The 20,000-nt window shown below is 47.0% G+C and overlaps 1 protein-coding gene across 1 annotated transcript in view; it reads left to right on the forward strand.

The window, feature by feature from the left end:
• SAMD4B (sterile alpha motif domain containing 4B) overlaps positions 1-20,000 on the forward strand; it is a gene marked incomplete in the record, with an annotated part of 1,390,985 nt that overhangs the window by 223,221 nt on the left and 1,147,764 nt on the right. The window contains 1 exon segment of the mRNA XM_044063650.1: positions 19,372-19,780. Coding sequence (XP_043919585.1) covers positions 19,585-19,780 — 196 coding nt within the window.

The raw sequence follows: 20,000 nt of genomic DNA on the forward strand, positions 1-20,000 counted from the left end.
GTCATTCCATCCCCTACCACTCCGGCGAGAGCTTCTGACACCCACCTATCCTTGGACAGCAGAGCGCCAGGCCCTAAGGATACACCCACGAGCGGTCCTCCACTTTGTGAAGGTCCCTCAGAGCCTGTGCCTGAGGAACCTCACATAAATAAATTGTGCAAGAGGAAGCACATAGACTCCCAAGACGAGTCTTACTTCCGATACTGACCTCGAGGAATCGGAAAGGTCCCCCAAGTCTTCCTCTGATGATGTTTCCATCTCTGATATCCTGGAGATACTGAAACAAAGAGGAGACTGGCCTTCCAAAACCCCTTACGAGTAGGAGTCAGTATTCCTTAAGGCTTTTGGCACTCAACCTTCCGCCTCCTGGGTGTCTTCACCCTTCCATGAACTTCTTGACCTTATTTGTCGAGGGGTGTGGGAAAACCCTGATTCTGTGGAGCCAGTACCTCGGTGCCCCAACAAGTTTCTCTCCGCCCCTCACCGAAAAGAATTTCTGACAAGGGGAGTCCCAGTAGATGCCATGGTGGTGGCGGCAGCCACCCAGAAGGAAGTTGCAGAGTCTTCCTCTTTGGTCCATCCTCCTAACAAGGAGTCTAGGACTATGGACCGGTACGGGGAGCGTACCTGGTCTTCAGCCACCTTCACCTTAAGGTCGCTGAATTACTTATCTCATTTCACTCTGCTTCAGAGAGATCTCCTTAAGGAGTTGGGAGATACTCTTGCGGGTAACATACCTGAAGTGGTGGCTCAGACAGTCAATGGACAGGTTTCTACCCTCAACTTCATCGCAAACTCGTCCATGCGACTCATTTCGTATGTGGCCGAGGGAGCGAGTAGGTCGGCCAGCTCAGGTGTAGCCCTTAGAAGGCAAGCCTGGCTGCGCCTGTGTCACTTTGCGGAGGCCTTTAAGTCTTCCTTCACTGATGCCCCTTTTGATGGTTCCTCCTTGTTTGGACCAAAGTGAAAGAAACCCTAACCAGGTGCGAGCAAGAGGGAAAGACCCTAAATGCCGTAGGGGTCCGTTTTTCCCTCCTGTCTAGGCCTTATCCCAAGGCTCGGCGAGGGGGAAAGATGTGGTTCAAGAAATCACAAAGGTTTTTTTTCCTGCCACACAAGGTGAAACCCCCTCCCGAGGCAGGGGAGGGGGGAGTTATTCAGGGAGAAGTCGCCCCAGAGGCAGAGGGGGCCCCCGCAATTCTGGGGACCGTGACTCTTTTTGTGGCTCCCCATACTCTCATTCCTGAGGGTGTGCCCGACTGTGCTTATCTGGAGCCAGTCGGGGGTCGAATTTCCTTGTATCCGGAAGCCTGGGAAAACATCACCCAGGACTGATGGGTATTAAGGATAATTTCCGGAGGTTACACCATTCCATTCTCTTCAGTACCCCCTCCCATCAGAAAAATCCCAGACGTTCCACCCAGTCAAAGGGATCAAGCAGCCTCAGAGATATCTCAGCTGCTAGAAAAAGGAGTCATCCAACCAGTCCCCTCAGACCAGATCGGATTAGGGACTTGCTCAAGATTCTTTTTGGTGCCGAAAAGAACAGGGGACCTGAGACCCATACTAGATCTCGGTCAACTCAACCATTACACACACAAATCCAAATTCTGTATGGTCACCCTACAATCTATTCTCCCATTGTTGGGAAAGGAACTATGGATGTGCTGCATCGACCTGAAGGATGCTTACTACCCATATCAAAATGGACAGGGCATCCAGGTGTCATCTACACTTCCGGCTGGGAGCCAGACATTTCCAGTTTCGAGCCCTGCCCTTTGGTCTCACCACAGCCCCCGGGGTATTCACCAAGTGTATGGCAGTGGTGACGGCTCACTTGAGACGTCAAGGATTCCAGGTGTTTCCGTACCTGGACGACTAGCTCCACACCGCCCCCACCAGGCATCTACTAATTCAGACCAGGGACACTACCATCAGTCTATGTCACCAATTAGGCATCACGATAAACTGGAAAAAATCTGCCTTGTTGCCCTTACAGCATGTCAACTTTATAGGAGCAGAGCTGGACACCATTCAAATGCAAGCATTCCTACCACAAGAAAGAATCACAGGGTTGCAACAACAAGTTCTCATGCTGATGCCTCTGAGACATGCGAAGGCAAGACTGATTCTTCAACTCCTAGGGACCATGGCAGCTACTATCATGTTGGTCCCGTTAGCGAGATTACACATGAGAATTCTTCAATGGCTTTTCTTTGTCCAATGATCTCTCCAAAGACTTCCGCTATCCCATCCAATCCTAATGACAGACAAATGTAAGCAGGACCTCCGTTGGTGGCTGTGCACCAACAACTTGAACGTAGGAAAACCCTTTGTTCCACCCGTCCCTGTGGCCACAGTGACCACGGACGCCTCCCAGATAGGGTGGGCAGATGGTCCAAGGCAAGTGGCAGGAGCACGAGATATATTTGCACATAAATGTCCTGGAGATGAGAGCAGTGCTTCTTGCGTTGCAGGCAATTCAAGAAGTCCTCCCTCTAGGGACTATTGTGATACACTCGGACAACATGTCAGTAGTCTGGTATCCCAACAAGCAAGGAGGAACCCGATCTTATCCACTATGCAGGGAGGCCATGCGCGTGTAGCATTGGGCAATAGCTTCCCAACGGTGTCTAGTGGCAATGCACATCCTGGGGAAGACCAGTGTGATAGCGGACAAGCTAAGCAAGGCTATTCTTATGCCCTACGAGTGGTCCCTGAATCACCTGGTGGCAGAGCGAATCTTCAGCAGATGGGGTCAACCTTGCTGCAACCTTTTTGCCAGCCCTCTCAGTACGAAATGCAGCAACTACATCTCACTGATCCCCCCACCGGGGGAATCGCCCAGGGACGCTCTAGCTCACAATTGGCCCTCTGGTCGGCTTTATGCTTTCCCTCAGTTTCCCCTTCTCTCAAGGGTGATTCAGAAAGCGCAATCCTTGGGAAGCAGGATGATTCTGATTGCCACACACTGGCCTCGTCAAGTATGGTTCCCCTTCCTTCAACCCTACCTTGTGGATACTCCTTGGATTCTGGAACCCCTTTCAGACTTACTGACACACATGTCGGGACAGTTCCATCCCTCTCTGAGGACACTCCGGCCGACAGCCTGGCTACTCCACTTCCATCCTTAGTCAGATGCCATAATTTTTCGCCAGTCCATATTTTGTCGTCCTCTCATAAACCATCCACTAGAAAAATCTACTTTAGCAAATAGAAAAGATTCTCTATTTGGGCTCATTCCAGAGGCATTGATCCCTACACGGCTCCAATTGATTCCGTTTTGGAATTTTTGTCTATGTTGCTCTATCAGGGGTCCGCTTCAGCCACCATCAAAGTTCAGCTGGCGGCTATATCAAACTTCCATGTGGCCAATGAGCCTAGCCTTATGGCACACAGACTATGTAAAGCATTCCTTAAAGGTACCCTATTGCTTCGTCCCCCAGTATCACAACCTGTTGTGCCCTGGGACCTCAATTTTGTTCTTCATGCCCTCACTCTTCCACCCTTCGAGCCTGCAGCTACCTGCGAGTTAAAGTTTCTAACATGGAAAACAGCCTTTTTAATAGCTATCACTTCAGCGAGGCAGGTCTCCGAAATCCAAGCCCTTTCCATCAAACCCCCATATTTAATCTTCCATAAAGATAGAGTTTCTCCCTTAGACCAAACCCGTCATTCCTTCCCAAAGTGGCTTCCCTGTCTAATATAAATCAGTTTATTGAGCTGCCAGCTTTCTTCCCCAATTTTTCCAACAAGGCAGAATTCAGATTTCACCAATTAGATGTACATAGACAGTTACGCTTCTATCTCCATCAGACAAAATATATTCGGAACTCTGACCAACTCTTTGTCTCCTTTTCCGAAAACCGGCTTGGTTCTCCAGTATCCAAGGTCAACTCTCTAGATGGATAGCCAGCTGTATTTCCTTCATTTATCACACAGCAGGTAAAACTTTGCCCTTTCCACCTAAAGCCCACTCCACAAGAGCTGTCTCCACATCCACAGCCTATCAAGCTAGATTGTCGATGGATGATGTATGTGCTGCGGCCACTTGGGCTTCTCCTCACACTTTTGTGTCTCATTACAAATTGGACGTGGTTTCCAGGGGCAGATCTTCATTTGGCTCCACAGTTCTCAGGAGCATTTTCCTATGAGCCACCCAGGTTGTAGGTGCTAGGGATGCTGTCCCATGGGTAAGAATGTAGGCGAGATAGGACTACATAACATCAAGAAGTTATGTACTCACCATAACGTTCGATGTTAAGTTGTCTATCTCGCCTTCATTCTTGCTGGTTGGGTTCGGAGCCAATCCTCTGCTCCGACTCAGCCATCTTCAAAAGCTCGAGAGCTGCTTACTGGCTCGAGGCCCCCTATATCCCATGATGCTTGGCGCTAGATACCCAGATCTCTTTTGCCGCTTTCGTTACGAGATTGCGTTTACTGGCTCAGGTCGTATATTTTTCATTTTATTACTATATATTAGGGTTTATTGTATATTATTGGTTTAAATGTTTACTGTTTTTTTCATAGTTGTAGGTATTCCTAGTGTTTACCCCCCCCCTTGAAAACCCGTTTTCTTATTAGAGAGCTTTTTTCCCCTCCCTCCCCCCTTCCGTTAGGGTAGGCCGTTTTAGTTAGAGGCTTATCTTTAACATTGTAAATTCTTTCTATAAAAATTGTAGCATTTGTAGGCTAATTTTAGGCTATCTTATACTATTTTTGTGTGTGTGCTGATGTTCATCGTGTTACCTGCTGCAATCCTTACACTTGGGTTATCCTGCCGTCAGGCGGTCCCGCAGTCTGCTCGAATTCCAAAGTCTTGGTCCGGCATCGGTTGCTGTTGCTTCTTCCCTGACGTCAGTGCGCCAGGGGTATATAAGAGGCATCCGACACCATTTTCTTCAGTCTTTCTTGCCGCGCGGTGCCCGAAGCAGAAGCAGTTCGCAAGTGCCGGTCGGCCTTCACCTGAGATTTTTGATTGAATTTCAGTCCGAAGTCTTCAATAAAGTTAAGTACCCCGTTGGGGAACATTTTCTTGCCTCAGTCCGATGTCAGAAAAAGTTAACAATTGCATTTCTTGTGGGAAACGAATACCTCATAAGGACTTCCATTCCTATTGTATTCCTTGCCTAGGCCCAGACCACGATGTCACAGGTTGTCGGTTTTGCGCTAGGTTTAATAAACGAACTATCAAACGCCGTTTTGACTTCACACGGCATTACTTTGGTAGGAAATTTAATTATATCATGCCGTCGGAGCAGCCGATGACTGCCATGCATAAAAAACGCAAGGATAAGGACAGGCAGTGTAGGAACAAGCCAGTCTCTGAGGCCTCAGCTGGGCCTGTCGCCGGTTCTCCGGTTTTCAGTGAGGCGCCTACGCAGCCCCTGACGACCGCAGAACTGGTACCCCAGACAGCTGTGGATTCCCAAGCGGAGCCTACTAGGCCGACGCAGCCATCTTCCGACACCGGAGCAGAAGTAGACACCGGTGCAGTGGAAACACCTTCGGTTGCAGAAGGTGTCTTCAGACAGACTACACTCACCATTAAATCTTATGCTAAGCGTAAAACTCCTTTAAAACCTAAGAAAACTGTACATCAGTCTACAGTTAAAGGCCCCATGCTTAAGAAACAGATGCTTAAGATGGCTGAATATTTGATTACCCTTATCGGGGGTTCCCATCCCCCTCCTGATAAAAGACCAAGACAAGAGGAGGATTATGCATCCTCTGACCAGGTTTCACTCTCCTCAGATTCTTCTGAGGAACAGGATTACACTTTTCCACCTTTTGAAGACTCTGATGCTGAAGACTCTATTCCCTCAACATCTCCCCCTGAAGACTACTCCTTTGGGGAAACTTTACATACCATGAGGGAACATTTCCACTGGGAAGGCCAGGATTACTCAGATTCTAAGAAAAGGCTCCGAGAGTTCCTTTTACTACCCCAGCACAGACCTCTTGCTATCCCTCCTGTTTTAGATATTGTGGATGATGTTTACTTGGAGTCTAGTTTAAATCCAGACTCTCTACCTCCTGCTCCAGCCAAACCAGACAGATACTACAAATGATACTCGTTGCACCAGACTGGCCACGCCAGCATTGGTATCCAATTTTAAGGAACATGGCCCATGGCCCACCATGGATTTTGCCACAAATTCCTTACCTGCTCACCCAGCGAGACGATCAGATTCTAAACAGCCAGCTCAAGACTTTAAACCTGGCTGCATGGCAAATTACCTAAACAACCAGCCAACACCTTTATCCAAAGCTGTTATGGATGTCATTCTGGCGGCCAGGAGGCCCAGCACCAGGAAAACCTATTCAGACAAATGGAAAAGATTTTGCGCCTGGAACCAGGCTAAAGGCCAAAATCCCCTTGATCCAAACATCCCTCAGATTCTACAATATTTAACTGAGATGTTACACAATGGACTTTCCTTTTCATCTATTAAGATCCACGCCTCAGCAATTTCAGCTCATTACAGCACGGATCCTCCTTTATTCTCACATCCACTTCTAAGACAGTACCTCAGAGGGGCTAAGAACTTAAGACCACCAAGGAGAGCTCCAACACCTACTTGGGATCTCAACTTTGTACTGGAAAAGCTTACACTGCCGCCCTTTGAACCAGCTTTTTCAGCTGATTTAAAATTTCTTTCATGGAAAACTGCCCTACTACTAGCAATAACGTCAGCTAGAAGAGTCTCAGAGATACAGGCACTAATGGCAGTGGAACCTTTCCACATTTTTCATCAAGACAGAGTCTCTCTACGAACTAACCCTTCCTTTATGCCAAAGGTAGTATCCAGTGTGGCCCAAAACCAAACCATTCACTTGCCCACTTTCTTCCCAAATCCCCAGAACAAAGGAGAAAGACTCCTGCACTCTTTGGACATTCACAGGCAATTGCATTACTACTTTGATAAAACTAAGGCTTTCAGAAAAACTGACCAGCTGTTTGTAGCCTATGCTACAGGATCACAAGGAAAAGCTATCTCAAAACAGACCATTTCTAAATGGATAGGGCATTGCATACGTTTCTGCTACACACATCATGGGAAACCGGTACCTGCTAACATTAGGTCCCACTCCACCAGGGCTACAGCTACATCAGCAGCCTTTCTCAGGGGAGTGCCAACCAAGGATATTCTGGAAGCTGAAACTTGGAGTTCAGTGCACACCTTCAGCTAACACGATCACTTACCTCTATACTCTAAGACTAGAGCTGGTTTTGCCACTGCAGTTTTGCAGGGCCTACTAGCTTCTTCTAACCCTGTTTGACTCCACCTCCTATCCTTAGGTTTGGGATTCAACCCGTGTGTGATGACTGCAGCAAGGTAACACGATGAACATAGTACAGTTTTGTACCTACCATAAATGTAGATGTTCGAGTGTTCACCCTGCTGCCGTCCAGGTTACCCTTCCTCCATCCCCTCTGAACTAGCTGAACTTATCTCTACCACTCTATCCTATACTACCTCTGTGGTGTATTTGCTTGTGCCTAAGGGTTTTGTTTTATTTTTATATAGCTATATGTACACACACACATATATATATATATATATATATATATATATATATATATATATATATATAATTTTGCCTACCTATTGGGGGCACCTGACATCTGGGGCAAGAAAAACTGAAGAAAATGGCGTTAGATGCCTCTTGCATACCCCTGGCGCACTGACGTCAGGGAAGAAGCAACAACAACTGACGCCGGACCAATACTTTGGAATTCGGGCCGACTGCGGGACTGCCTGACGGCAGGATAAACCCAAGTGTGATGACTGCAGCAGGGTGAACACTCGAACATCTACATTTATGGTAGGTACAAAACTGTACTTTTGGGTGTGGTAACTTGTGTGGACTGTGTGTGTTTTTTTCTGGTTACCAATTCCCCCTTAGTGCTCTTTTTTAGTATTGTGCTTTTCCTTTACAGGAATGTCTAAAGACACTAAAGTGTCAGGATTCAAGAAGTGTGACTCATGCTGTCAGAAAATGTCACTGACAGATGGTCACACTTGTGTCTACTGCTTGGGCTCCCTACACCTGTAGGACTCTTGTTCGGTGTGTCACGCCTTTAGTCCAAGAGTCCTGCTGGAGCGTAGGAATAAGCTTATCCTTAGGGGTTTGCTTAAACCTGAAGGATCACCGGCAGACTCAGTCAGTGAAACCTTCTAGGCCATCGAAGCAGTCTGCTCCCAGCTCGGAGCTGTCGCCGGGTATGGCTTCTGCTTCAACTTCGGTTCCAGCTGGAACCGAAGTACCTATCTCTACATCAACTTCCGCTCCGGCTGGAGCCGAAGTATGTATTTCCCAGTCGGCTCCGACCCTCCCGTCGGAACCTTCAGGGAGTCGAAAATGCTCCAGGTCACCATCCTTGGAGTCAATACACTCGGCTCCAGGGTCTCTCTTATTGCAATCTGAGCGGAGTCATCGATCCCACTCTTCTCGGTCATCTAGGCTATCTGACCATGATTTGGAGAGAGTGGTGAGCAGGCTTTTAAAGTCGCAGGCCCTGGCCAAAATGCTATCCAGCCCCCCCCCTCATCAGGGTTCGGCTCTACCTGTTTCTACAATAGTTCCTCCTTCGACTCATCTCTTGAGTTCGGAGCCGGAGCATGCTGTGGCTGGAACCGTGGGTCCGTCGGCACTGATACCGCCCCTTTCGGTACAGTCATCGGCTCCAATCTCTTCCATGGTGCCGTCCGTGGAGGGATCTGGGCACTGGTACTCCCTCATCGGCTCCGAGGGGGCAAGTGGCATCGGACCCTTGTTCCGACCCCGTTCTCCCTCTCGGAGCTTCGGCGCAGGTGAATTCGGCTCCTACATCGGCTTCGGAGCCGTCTCTCTCGGTGCCGGGAAGGATTCTGGTCTCTTCGGAGCCAGAGCCTTCTCCGGTACCGGGAAGGGGTGCCTTCGAGGTCATGAGGAGTGTGCTGGCATCTGAGTCAGCCTCATGGTCAGCCCCATCGGCTCCTCCCCCCATGGTGCCTGCTCCTGCCTCTGCACCTCCTCCAGACCCCAAGCGTGGGGAACAAGCGCTCCAGGGCACCCCATTGGGTGTATCTTCCTCTTCCGAGGCCTCCCCTGTTCATTCAGAGGAGCCCCCTTGGAAGAGGAAATGCAAGAGGAAGCATGTAGACTCACCTGAGTCTGTCACTTCAGATACCGACTTGGTGGAGTCGGAAGCGTCCCCGAGATCCCCCTCTGAGGACGTCTCCTTCTCAGACATCCTTGAAATCCTTAGGCAGAGGGGGAACTGGACTAACCTTAACCCTTCCGAGGAGGAGTCGGTATTCCTGGACGCGTTTGGTTCCTGACCCTCCACCTCCTGGGTGTCTCCGCCTTTCGATCCACTGATGTCGGTGGTGGCTCGAAAGTCGTGGTCAGCTCCAGACACAATGGAACCAACTCCCCACAGGCCCACAAAATTCATCACTGCCCCTCAGGACAAGCAATTTCTGACCAAGGGTGTTCCCGTTGATGCCATAGTGGTAGCAGCGGCCACTAAAAAGGAGTTGGCTGAAACTTCATCTGTCCATCCCCCTAACAAGGAGTCTAGGATGATGGACAGATATGGGAAGCGGATGTTTTCCTCAGCGACCTTTTCCATGAGGTCTCTGAACTATTTGTGCCATTTTACCCGCCTTCAAAGGGATCTCCTTAAAGAGTTAGGAGATACCCTTCAAAATCCATCAGCTGCGGGGGCTCAGGCTAAGATTGCCTCCCAGCTGGCGACTCTGTAGTAAACTCCTCCATGCGGCTCATCTCTTATGCAGCCGATGGAGCGAGTAGGGCCGCAGGCACAGGTGTGGCTTTGAGGAGACACGCTTGGATGCGGCTATGCAACTTTGCGGAACCCTTCAGGGCGTCTTTCACCAACACCCCCTTTGATGGTTCTGCTCTGTTTGGACCACAGCTGAAGGATACCCTTACCAGGTGTGAGCAGGAAGGCAAGACTGTCTCTGCCATTGGAGTCTGTTTTTCCACTCCTTCAAGACCGTATCCCAAGGGTCAGAAGAGTGGGAAAATGTGGTTCCGGAAGTCCCAGGGAGCTGTGCCTGACACACGTGGAGAGTTCCCCTCCAGGGGCAGAGGAGGGAACAACAACAATAGACGCCGCCCTAGGGGCAGAGGGGGTCCGCAAAATCAGGGCCAAAGAGAATCCTTCTCTGACAAGCCCTTCCAGCATCCCTGAAGTGCTGCCAGACTGTCCACCTTCGGAGGCAGTCGGGGGAAGATTATCGCTCTACCCAAAAGCCTGGCAAAGTATAACACAAGACAAATGGGTACTTTCCATAATATCCGAAGGCTACAAAATCCCCTTCTTTCGCACTCCACTCCTTTCCAACAAGTCTCTTCCAGATGTTCCACCCAATCTAAGGGATCAGGCAGTTCAAGAAATTTCAAAACTGCTAAGGAAAAGAGCCATCGAATCAGTCCCAGCAGACCAACAAGGATCCGGAATTTACTCAAGGGTTTTTTTGGTACCAAAAAAGACAGGGGACAGTCCATTTTACCCTTTCTGAGTCAGGACAATTGGATGTGCTCCATAGATCTTCAGGACGCGTACAACCATATCAAAATGCACAGACGCTCCAGAAGATTCCTCTGCTTCCGGCTGGGAGCCAGTCATTATCAGTTCAGAGCTCTGCCTTTTGGTCTCACCACAGCCCCCAGGGTGTTCACCAAATGTTTGGCAGTAGTCCCTGCTCACTTGAGACGGCAAGGATTCCAGGTGTTTCCATATTTAGACGACTGGCTCCTTACTGCAACTACCAGGCATCACCTGCTGCAAGCCAGAGACTACACCATCCGAACGTGCTCCACTCTAGGCATCACAATAAATTTCAAAAAGTCTGCATTGTCGCCTTGTCAGTCTATTACCTTTATAGGTGCAAAGTTAAACACAAAGGACATGTCAGACACTCTCCCAGTAGACAGAGTGTTAACCATTCGACAGCATGTTCAGGTATTATTAGGATGCAAAAGGATTCAGGCCAGATTCGTCCTAAAAACGTTGGGTCTCATGACACTGGCTATAATACTAGTCCCCCTTGCACGTTTTCACATGAGGATTCTTCAGTGGATGCTGTTCACGCAATGGTCCTTCCAGCAACTCCCATTGTCTCGCATGATATTGATCACTCAGTCATGCAAAAAACAACTTTGGTGGATGGTTTCCCCATCATTACACCAGGGCAGACCATTTGTTCTTCCTCCACCAGTAGCTACGGTGACCACGGACGCCTCCCTGATCGGGTGGGGGGTCATTTTCAGGGCAGAACAGTCCAAGGCACCTGGAAGCCTCACGAGTACCATCTGCATATCAATGTCTTGGAGATGAGAGCCGTGCTTTTAGCATTGCAAGCTCTTCAGGACTCTCTTCCCACCGGGACTATTGCAATTCAGACAGACAATATGTCAGTGGTATGTACATCAACAAGCAGGGCGGAACCAAGTCATATCCCTTATGTCGAGAAGCACTCAGACTTTGGCAGTGGGCAATCTCTTCCCAAGAGTTTCTGATAGCAGCGCACATCCCTGGGAAGTCCAACGTTATAGCGGACGGGCTGAGCAGAGCAATTCTCATGCCTTACGAGTGGTCTCTCAATCAGACTGTGGCGGACAAAATCTTCCGCAAATGGGGTCAGCCTTGCTGCGACCTTTTTGCCACCCCCTTCAACAGCAAGTGCGAGAAGTTCCTCTCTCTCCCCCCTCTTCCCGGACACTTCCCCAGAGACGCTCTAGTTCATGATTGGCCTTAGGGACTTCTTTATGCATTCCCTCCGTTTCCCCCGATTCCCAAACTAATTCAGAAGGCTACCACATTGGGATGCAAAATGATCCTCATTGCTCCTTACTGGCCTCAACAAATTTGGTTCCCTTTCCTGCGTCATCACCTTCTGGAGCAACCCTGGACCCAATTCCAGACCTCCTGATCCATCAATCTGGCGGGCTGCACCAATCTCTTCATTCTCTCCAGCTCACAGCTTGGTTTCTCCACTTCCGACATTAGCCAGGCTTCCTAACATTTCCCATTCGGTGTGTGAAATCATCTTATCCTCGCATAAGTCCACCACTAGAAAAACTTATGCTAGTAAGTGGAAACGTTTTTCCTTATGGGCAGAGACCAAGAACATAGACCCTTTTTCAGCCCCTGTGCACTCTGTTTTAGAATTTCTAGCAGAACTTTTTCGAACTGGATCCTCTTCTGCCACGATTCGAGTTCAGCTAGCTGCAATTTCAAATTTTCATACGGGCCTATCTGATTCAAGCATCATGTCCCATAAGCTTTGTAAAGCCTTTCTTAAAGGGACCACTCTGCTCAGGCCCCCAGTAAGAGATCCCCCGCCTCCGTGGGATCTAAATTTGATTTTAGCTTCCCTAATACTACCCCCCTTTGAACCGGCGCTTCTTGCTCCTTGAAGTTTTTCTTGGAAAACCCATCTTCTGGTTGCAGTTACGTCGGCTGGAAGAGTTTCTGAACTTCAGGATCTGTGTTCGTCCTCCTTACTTAGTTTTTCACAAAGATAGAGTTTCTCTTCGGACTAACCCTTCTTTTCTTCCAAAGGTTACTTCTGATTATAATTTGAATCAGTCCATTGAACTACCTGTGTTCTTTCCAAATTATTCCAACAAGGCAGAATACAAGTTACATCAGTTGGACGTTAATAGACAATTACGCTTTTACCTGCATAGAACCAAGCAAAGCAGAAAATCAGACCAGTTGTTCCTGTCCTACGCTGAGGGAAAACGAGGCTTACCGGTGTCAAAAGTCACCTTATCTAGATGGTTGACTTCTACTATTACTTTTATTTATCAGTTAAGAAAAAAAGAGCTCTCTGCTAAACCCAAAGGTCTCGCCACCAGAGCTCTAGCTACTTCTGTGGCTTTTCAAGCCAGATTACCAATGGAAACTATTTGTGCGGCAGCTACATGGGCTAATCCACATACCTTCATTTCGCATTATAAACTGGATGTGGCCTCCAGAAGCAGAGCTGATTTTGGTTCCACCATTCTGAAGAGTCTGTTCTGATGAGCCACCCAGGATTGAGGTGTTAGGGATGCTGTCCCAACCAGCAAGAATGAAGGCGAGATAGACAACTTAACATTAAGAAGTTATGTACCTACCATAACGTTCCATGTTAGTTGTCTTCTTCTCGCCTTCTTTCTTGCGTCCCACCCTCCATCCCCCTATCCTAGTAGACCGAGAAGAGTTTCTTATGTTTTTTTTATCACTGGCTGAGTCTTCTCTGGCTTCCACTTCCCATTATCAGTCTCTCCAGTAGGTTCAGGCATCCTGCTACGTTTTACTGGGTTATTATTATTATAATTGTTATTATTATGTCTGTAGTTAGGTTTACCAAATGAGATCTGGGCATCTAGCGCCAGGCATCATGGGATATAGGGGGGGCCTCGAGCCAATAAGCAGCTGTTGATCTTTTGAAGATGGCCGAGTTGGAGCCGAGGATCGGCTCCGAACCCAACCAGCAAGAAAGAAGGCAAGAAGAAGACAACTAACATGGAATGTTATGGTAGGTACATAACTTCTTAATGTATGTAGTCCATCTCGCCTCACATTCTTACTTACCCTCCCGCCTTCCCCCTGCCTGGAGGATTTTGAGGTAAAATTTTATCATGCAGAGTCCCTTTGATTAATTTGTTTGGATAATTTGTTTGTATGGATGTGTGTTATGTATGCAGTAACTGAGTTGTTTGCAGCAAACTAGATCTGGGGATGCGAAGCAGTGTACTATGGGATACCCTCTTAGCCCAGCCAATCAGAGACTTTTGAGCTAGTAAATAGGCCAAGTCGGAGCCGATATTTGGCTCCGAACCCATGGGTAAGAATGTGAGGCAAGATGGACTACATACATCGAATGTTATGGTGAGTACATAACTTCTTGTTTCTCTTCCCCCACTATCTGTGGTGATGTTGGAGCTTTGTTCCTTAACATAACATTGATTCATCCATCCGTCCATTTGTCCACAACCCTTTTTCCCATCTTTTGCAAATGGGTTCAGGGTATCACTTCATCAGTGAGAAACATATAAAGCAAAGGTTCACACTGTCAGGTGACTAGTCCTGCTGCAGTACTTCTTCCACATTGCACTTGCGTATGCATGCACATGCACCTATGGACAATTTAGTATGTCCATTCCACCTACTGCATGTTTATGAAATGTGGGAGGAAGCCCACATGAACACAGGGAGGAAGTGCCGACTCAACAAAGAGGGTACCCCAGCAGAGAATCGAACTGGGGGACCTCATGCTGTGAGGTGACAATGCTGTCCACCATGCCACCTATTATGATAACATTGATGTGTAGCTGTAACTTGCTCTCCTCCGTGTAGCTTTATGAAGCATTTTAAATTGGATTAGATTTAGAATCCATATCCAAGGCTTCTTTATTTGTGTCTGTCTTTGAGTTGGGCTTCAAGAGCACCTCCGTCCAGGGGTCCGTTGAACTGCTGGAATTTACGTCATAGGTATCCTTCAGCCAGAACATGTTGAAGGTACAACAGTCATGTGAAATACTGAGGCATATGCTGAAGTAAGTACTAGTCACAAAACAACCACCCGTCGATATTTTTCAGTACAAGTATGTGTATGTTTTGGCCTCCAGCTGCTGCTAGCCATCAACCCTTCCATGATCCGTTAGCCAGCTGTTTCTAACTTAGCACAAGAGCTGAGTGAACTACTCATTCCATTGTGTGATGAGAGCTGGTTATGGGAGGCTGTCATACAGGCAGTAATCATAGGATGCTGATTGCATCCTGATTGCCCCTGGGATTCAGGTTACTGGCTAAAGGTCTTGCCACCCCTGTAGTGCCTTTTTTAGGCAAAGTTCAAAGGATAAAACCACCACCGTAACAGGTGCAAGCATACAAATTCTGAAGGTAATGCTACTCTGTGCTAGACGTCTAACCTCAAAATGCACTCTCTAAAGGCACTCCTAAAAATGGAGAACATCTATATCTGTGCAGTAACTGAGACCTTGTTCAAAGTTCCAGAGAGCACCTCAGCAATACCAGGCTACAACTCTTACCACACGTTTCGGCCACCAAACCAGGACCGAAACACTAAAGGTGGAGGAGTGTCCATATTCACCAAGGATATTCACACCAACAGGCTAGTTGCCCAACACAGTGCATCTGAAATTCTCCAGGTGCAGCTAACACTAGGTAAGACTGCAGTCCAAATTGTAGCTTGCTACAGATCCCTCACCGTGCCCCAAGATTCTCACTACACCTTTCTAAACATACTGGAAAATATTAAGATACAACCAAACACCCTGGGTGATTTCAACTACCCAGCCATTAACTGGGAAAACTACTCGTGTATCAACACCTTTGCCCAACGGTTCTTGGAATCCATAAATTCCAATGCCCTGAATCAACTAATCCATAGTCCCACCAGGGGCACCAATATCCTAGACCTGGTCATTGCCAACATGGGAAATCGATGCTCCACACCTATGGTCACCCCCTCGTTGGTCAGGTCTGACCATAAGCTAATAACCCCTAACATCCACATCCCACCCCCACCCCCCAGTAAGGAAACCTCCATAAAAAACTTCTCCAAAGCCAACTTCATGCTACTCAAGTCAGAAGTGACAACCTTCATGACACCCATGCAGACGGGAACTGAAAGTTCGACTGCTGAATCCTATACTAAGGCGGTGTACGAGCACATCCACTCATGCATGAATCGTGCCATCCCAAATAGAACCAAGATGCTCTCCTCCAAAAAAAGGAAGTCGATGTGGTGGTCCTCTACCATAAACAAACATTACAACAAAATGAAGAAACTGTTGCAGAAAAGAGGAAAATCCCAGGATGCAAAAAAACTCCCTTACCAACCTCAGTAAGAAGCTGAGATCCCTCATAAAATCCTCCAAAGCTAGATATGAAACTAAAATTGCCAAAGATTCCAAAGAAAACTAGAAGGCATTTTATAACTATGTCAAGAATCTAAATGGCAATGCTCAGATCAGCTCTGAGCTACAACAGAATGGCATTAAATATACTGATCCCAAGGATATTGCCAGTATCCTGGCAGATCAATTCAGTGCCAACTTTACCCCCCTCTCACCCCTAAACGGCCCATCTCAATACTGGAAGATTGCCAAATTCCGGTAATAACGGCCACACAGGTAAAAAAAACGCACTCTCCAAAGCTAAGAATGCAGCATCCATGGGACCAGATGACATCCCGGGCTGTATACTACATGAACTGGCACCTCTCCTAATTGTCATATTTAATCATAGCCTCACCTCAGGCTTCGTGCCCACTGAGTGGCGCACAGCTACAGTTATCCCACTCCACAAGGGGGAATCCACCTTGGATTTTGGGAACTACCGCCCCATCAGTCTGACGAGCCTGATCTGCAAGGGCATGGAACTTATAAACAAAGACACTGGTAACCTTCGAACACTGGACCCCACCCAGTTTGATTTCATGAAGGGCCGATCTTGTCTCCTGAACCTGATTGACTTCTTCGAATCAGTCTCCAGAGCCATGGATGAGGGTAAGGCGGTCCACACAGCCTATCTGGACCTCGCCAAAGCCTTTGACACCATCCCCCACTCTGGAATCATAGATAAACTTACTAAGCTGGGCATTATTGCCTACATCACTTGATGGGTTGCCAACTGACTTACTGACGGAACCCACACTGTAAAAGTAGTCAACTCCAAATCCAGCTCCAGACAAGTGGAGTTCCTCAGGGTTCAGTCCTGGGACCGCTCTTGTTCGGCATCTACTTCTCTGAAGTACAAGCCAGCACTAAGGGACTCTGGCTAACAAAGTTCGTAGATGACTGCAAACTGGGAGCCATTATTGAATCCCCAAATGATGTGGATATTCTGCAAAAGGGCCTTATAGAAACAGATGCTTTGTGCCAGAGCCATGGGCTCAAGCTCAATGCCAAGAAATGTATAGTTATCCCCTTTGGGAAAAAACATGTACCCGTGAATTACCACATAGGTGGCAGTACATTAAACACCGAAAGTGTGATGAGACTTGGGGACACAGCTGGACAGTGGTCTCGCCTTCGATAACCACATCACCACAACAGTCAAGAAATCCTGTGTGGCACACCTCGTCACTAAGGGCTTTTCATCCAGAAAAAAGGAGGTCATTGTCCCACTGTACTCATCCCTCATTAGACCCATTATAGAATACAACGCCCCGTTTGGTATGTACCTCTCAAGACATCTGCAACAGCTGGAAAGGCCGCAGAAATACCTCACTAAAAGAATCACAGGCTTAAAGCAGATGCCCTACGCTGACCGCCTTAAAAAAACTCCAGCTATACTCTGTTGCATATTGTCTACTCAGAGGCAATCTCTGCTTAATATACAATGCCATGTCAAACCCAGAGCTGTTGGACATGCTACACTTAAAGAACTCCCAATCCCTCAGAGCCATACGCTCCAGGGATCTAAACCTTGTCATCACAATAAACAAAACCTGCTGGAGGGAGAGGTTCCTGACCCAGAGACTCCCCAGACTCGAATAGACTGCCCATACACGTCAAGCAGAGAGCACCTCTTTGGCCCTCTTCAAAAGGAACCTTGACGATTGGATGGGAGAAAGGAAATTCACTCTGGGGGATCACATCAGTCACCCTGCTAGACAGGGGTCCAGGGAAGTAAATAGTCTGGCAAGAAATAGCAAGGGAATTGTTATGGCTAGGCTTGTATAGGTCCTAGGGCCGATAGCCTAGTACCAACCTATGAACCGATGATTGCCTTTTCTCTCTGGCGGCTGATGGAGAGACAGTTCATATTACCGGTCCCTATACATGTGTAAACACTGCACATGTTCATTTCAGCTACAGCTAATTTTACTTGGGCATATGTCTCTGTGTTTGTGGTCTAAACACTGCTGGCTTCTATTGTTTACACTTTCAACCTCCAAAAGGTGTCAATATAGCAGTAAGATGAGCTACAATCTTCCCCCAGGATGGGTGAGCCATATTTACTCACTCACTCACTCATCTCCTCTGTTCAGCCCAACCAGTGCCTTTGCCCCTAGTTAAAGCAAAGGAATACAAATCACCAGAGTTCTATCACACTGTGGCACAGAGCTGTGGAACCATTGCTGTTTAGTATTCCTCAGTAAGCGGTAGGGGAACAATATTTTGAAATAAGTTAAAGCAAGGAAAAAGAGATCCAATCTTGTTGGGGTTAAGAATGGAAGAGTACGGAGGAATAAGTTACCAAACGGTATTGTAAATTTTCTGCAGCCAGAGACAGTGTCTGGAGGATAAAATATTGTGCTCCGAGTACTTCACACAATTTTTTATTTTTGAGAACGTCTGCTGGAGTCTCTCCCTTAAAGATGTACTGTTATTTTAGGCACTTCAAACATTTGCACTTTCTTCACTGAGAAACTACTGGATCTTTCCTTTTGAACCTTGAAAAAGAGTAGGACAAGAATTGATGAGCATCTGTAGGGTTAATCGATGTACTAAGGTTGTTTGTCACTTCAGCAGAAACTTTCATAGGTAGTTACTAGGCATGCAGTCCAGGGAGACCATTACAGAGCCTAACACAAATTCTTGATTGTCCCAAATCACTGTCTAGTTAAGTGACTTGCTCAATCAAGTTCACACAGTAGGCGTAAGAAAGCAGAGGCAATTAAATCTTGTACCACGGGATGTAGTTTAACAGCTCGGTCTTAATCCTCTGCGATATCTGCCAGAGTACTAAAAGATTGGTAAATTGATAGATAAGTAAGGGGGTGCAAGTGACAAAGCCTCCTACATGGAAGATATTGGACGCTTGCCTCTTTCAAAATCTAGGTCTAAGGTGTGTGTGTGTGTGTGTGTGTGTGTGTGTGTGTGTGTGTGTGTGTGTGTGTAAATGAACACACAATAAATGGAATTGCTTATCTTCATTATAACTACATAAACTATTTGATCCCGTTCATTTGTGCTGTCTTGTGGGTCTAAGCAGGATGTTGTAGTGGGACATCATTTTTAATTATCTTAATGTTCAAGAATGAGGCTGCCTGCTGTGGTACAGCAGGAAGCATTTTTGTGACAAGTGTGAGGAAGTACTTTACAGGAAGGTTGTGGATGAGATTTCTTCAGCAAATTGCCATCGACTGATGCAGTTCACAGATGCTTGTGAGATGCATGGAAAATTTATTTGTTATTGTTGGGGAAAGTCTTGTGGGGTGTGTGCATGTGGCAGGAACAACTTTGATTAATTATGCCTGATGGTATTTTCATTTAGTGTAGGTCTCACTGGGTGTCTTGGTACAGTGTTGGAGTAGGCATAACAGTAGCAAAGTCTGAAGTTAGTTGATTCTATGGTTTTTGATGTTTTTTTTTTTCTCCTTTCAGGAACTGTTCCTGCAGTAGCAAGTAAAACGAGTGAACAGAGGTAAAGAAGACTGTGTTCAAAGCAAGACTATATTTGTATCTGCTCTGCTCTGTTTCGTTTGGTTTTCAGCAGTTGCACAAGTGCTGATAAGCTATCATACCAAAGCTAACATCATGTGAGCAGCTATTGCTGCAGAATTTAGGTAACACAATCTGAACTGGTACAAGAACACAATGATGTTCCGTGATCAGGTGGGCATCCTTGCTGGCTGGTTCAAAGGATGGAATGAGTGTGAACAGACTGTGGCTCTACTTTCACTTTTAAAACGGATTAGTCGTACACAAGCCCGTTTCTTGCAGCTGTGTCTGGAGCATTCACTTTCTGACTGCACAGAAATCCACATCCTTGAGTCAGAAGCAAACAATGCAGGTAAGTTTTGTTTAGGTCTTTTGTGTGTTACAAGAGTGAATTGAGTTCCAGTACGTAAACTGAATTATTCTGTTTCTTATGTGAACCATATGATCATCACTTTGACTTTTCAGATTTTTAAAGCAATTTGTGTGTATATATGTCTTTAAATGGGTTAAAGATGATTACTTTTTCTAATTAATGGACTGCATTATCACAAGAGCATTTGGTTGTTTAAACT

This window comes from Protopterus annectens, chromosome 1.part0 (genome assembly GCF_019279795.1).
Source record: "Protopterus annectens isolate FY-2018-M chromosome 1.part0, PAN1.0, whole genome shotgun sequence".
Lineage (NCBI taxonomy): Eukaryota > Metazoa > Chordata > Ceratodontiformes > Protopteridae > Protopterus > Protopterus annectens.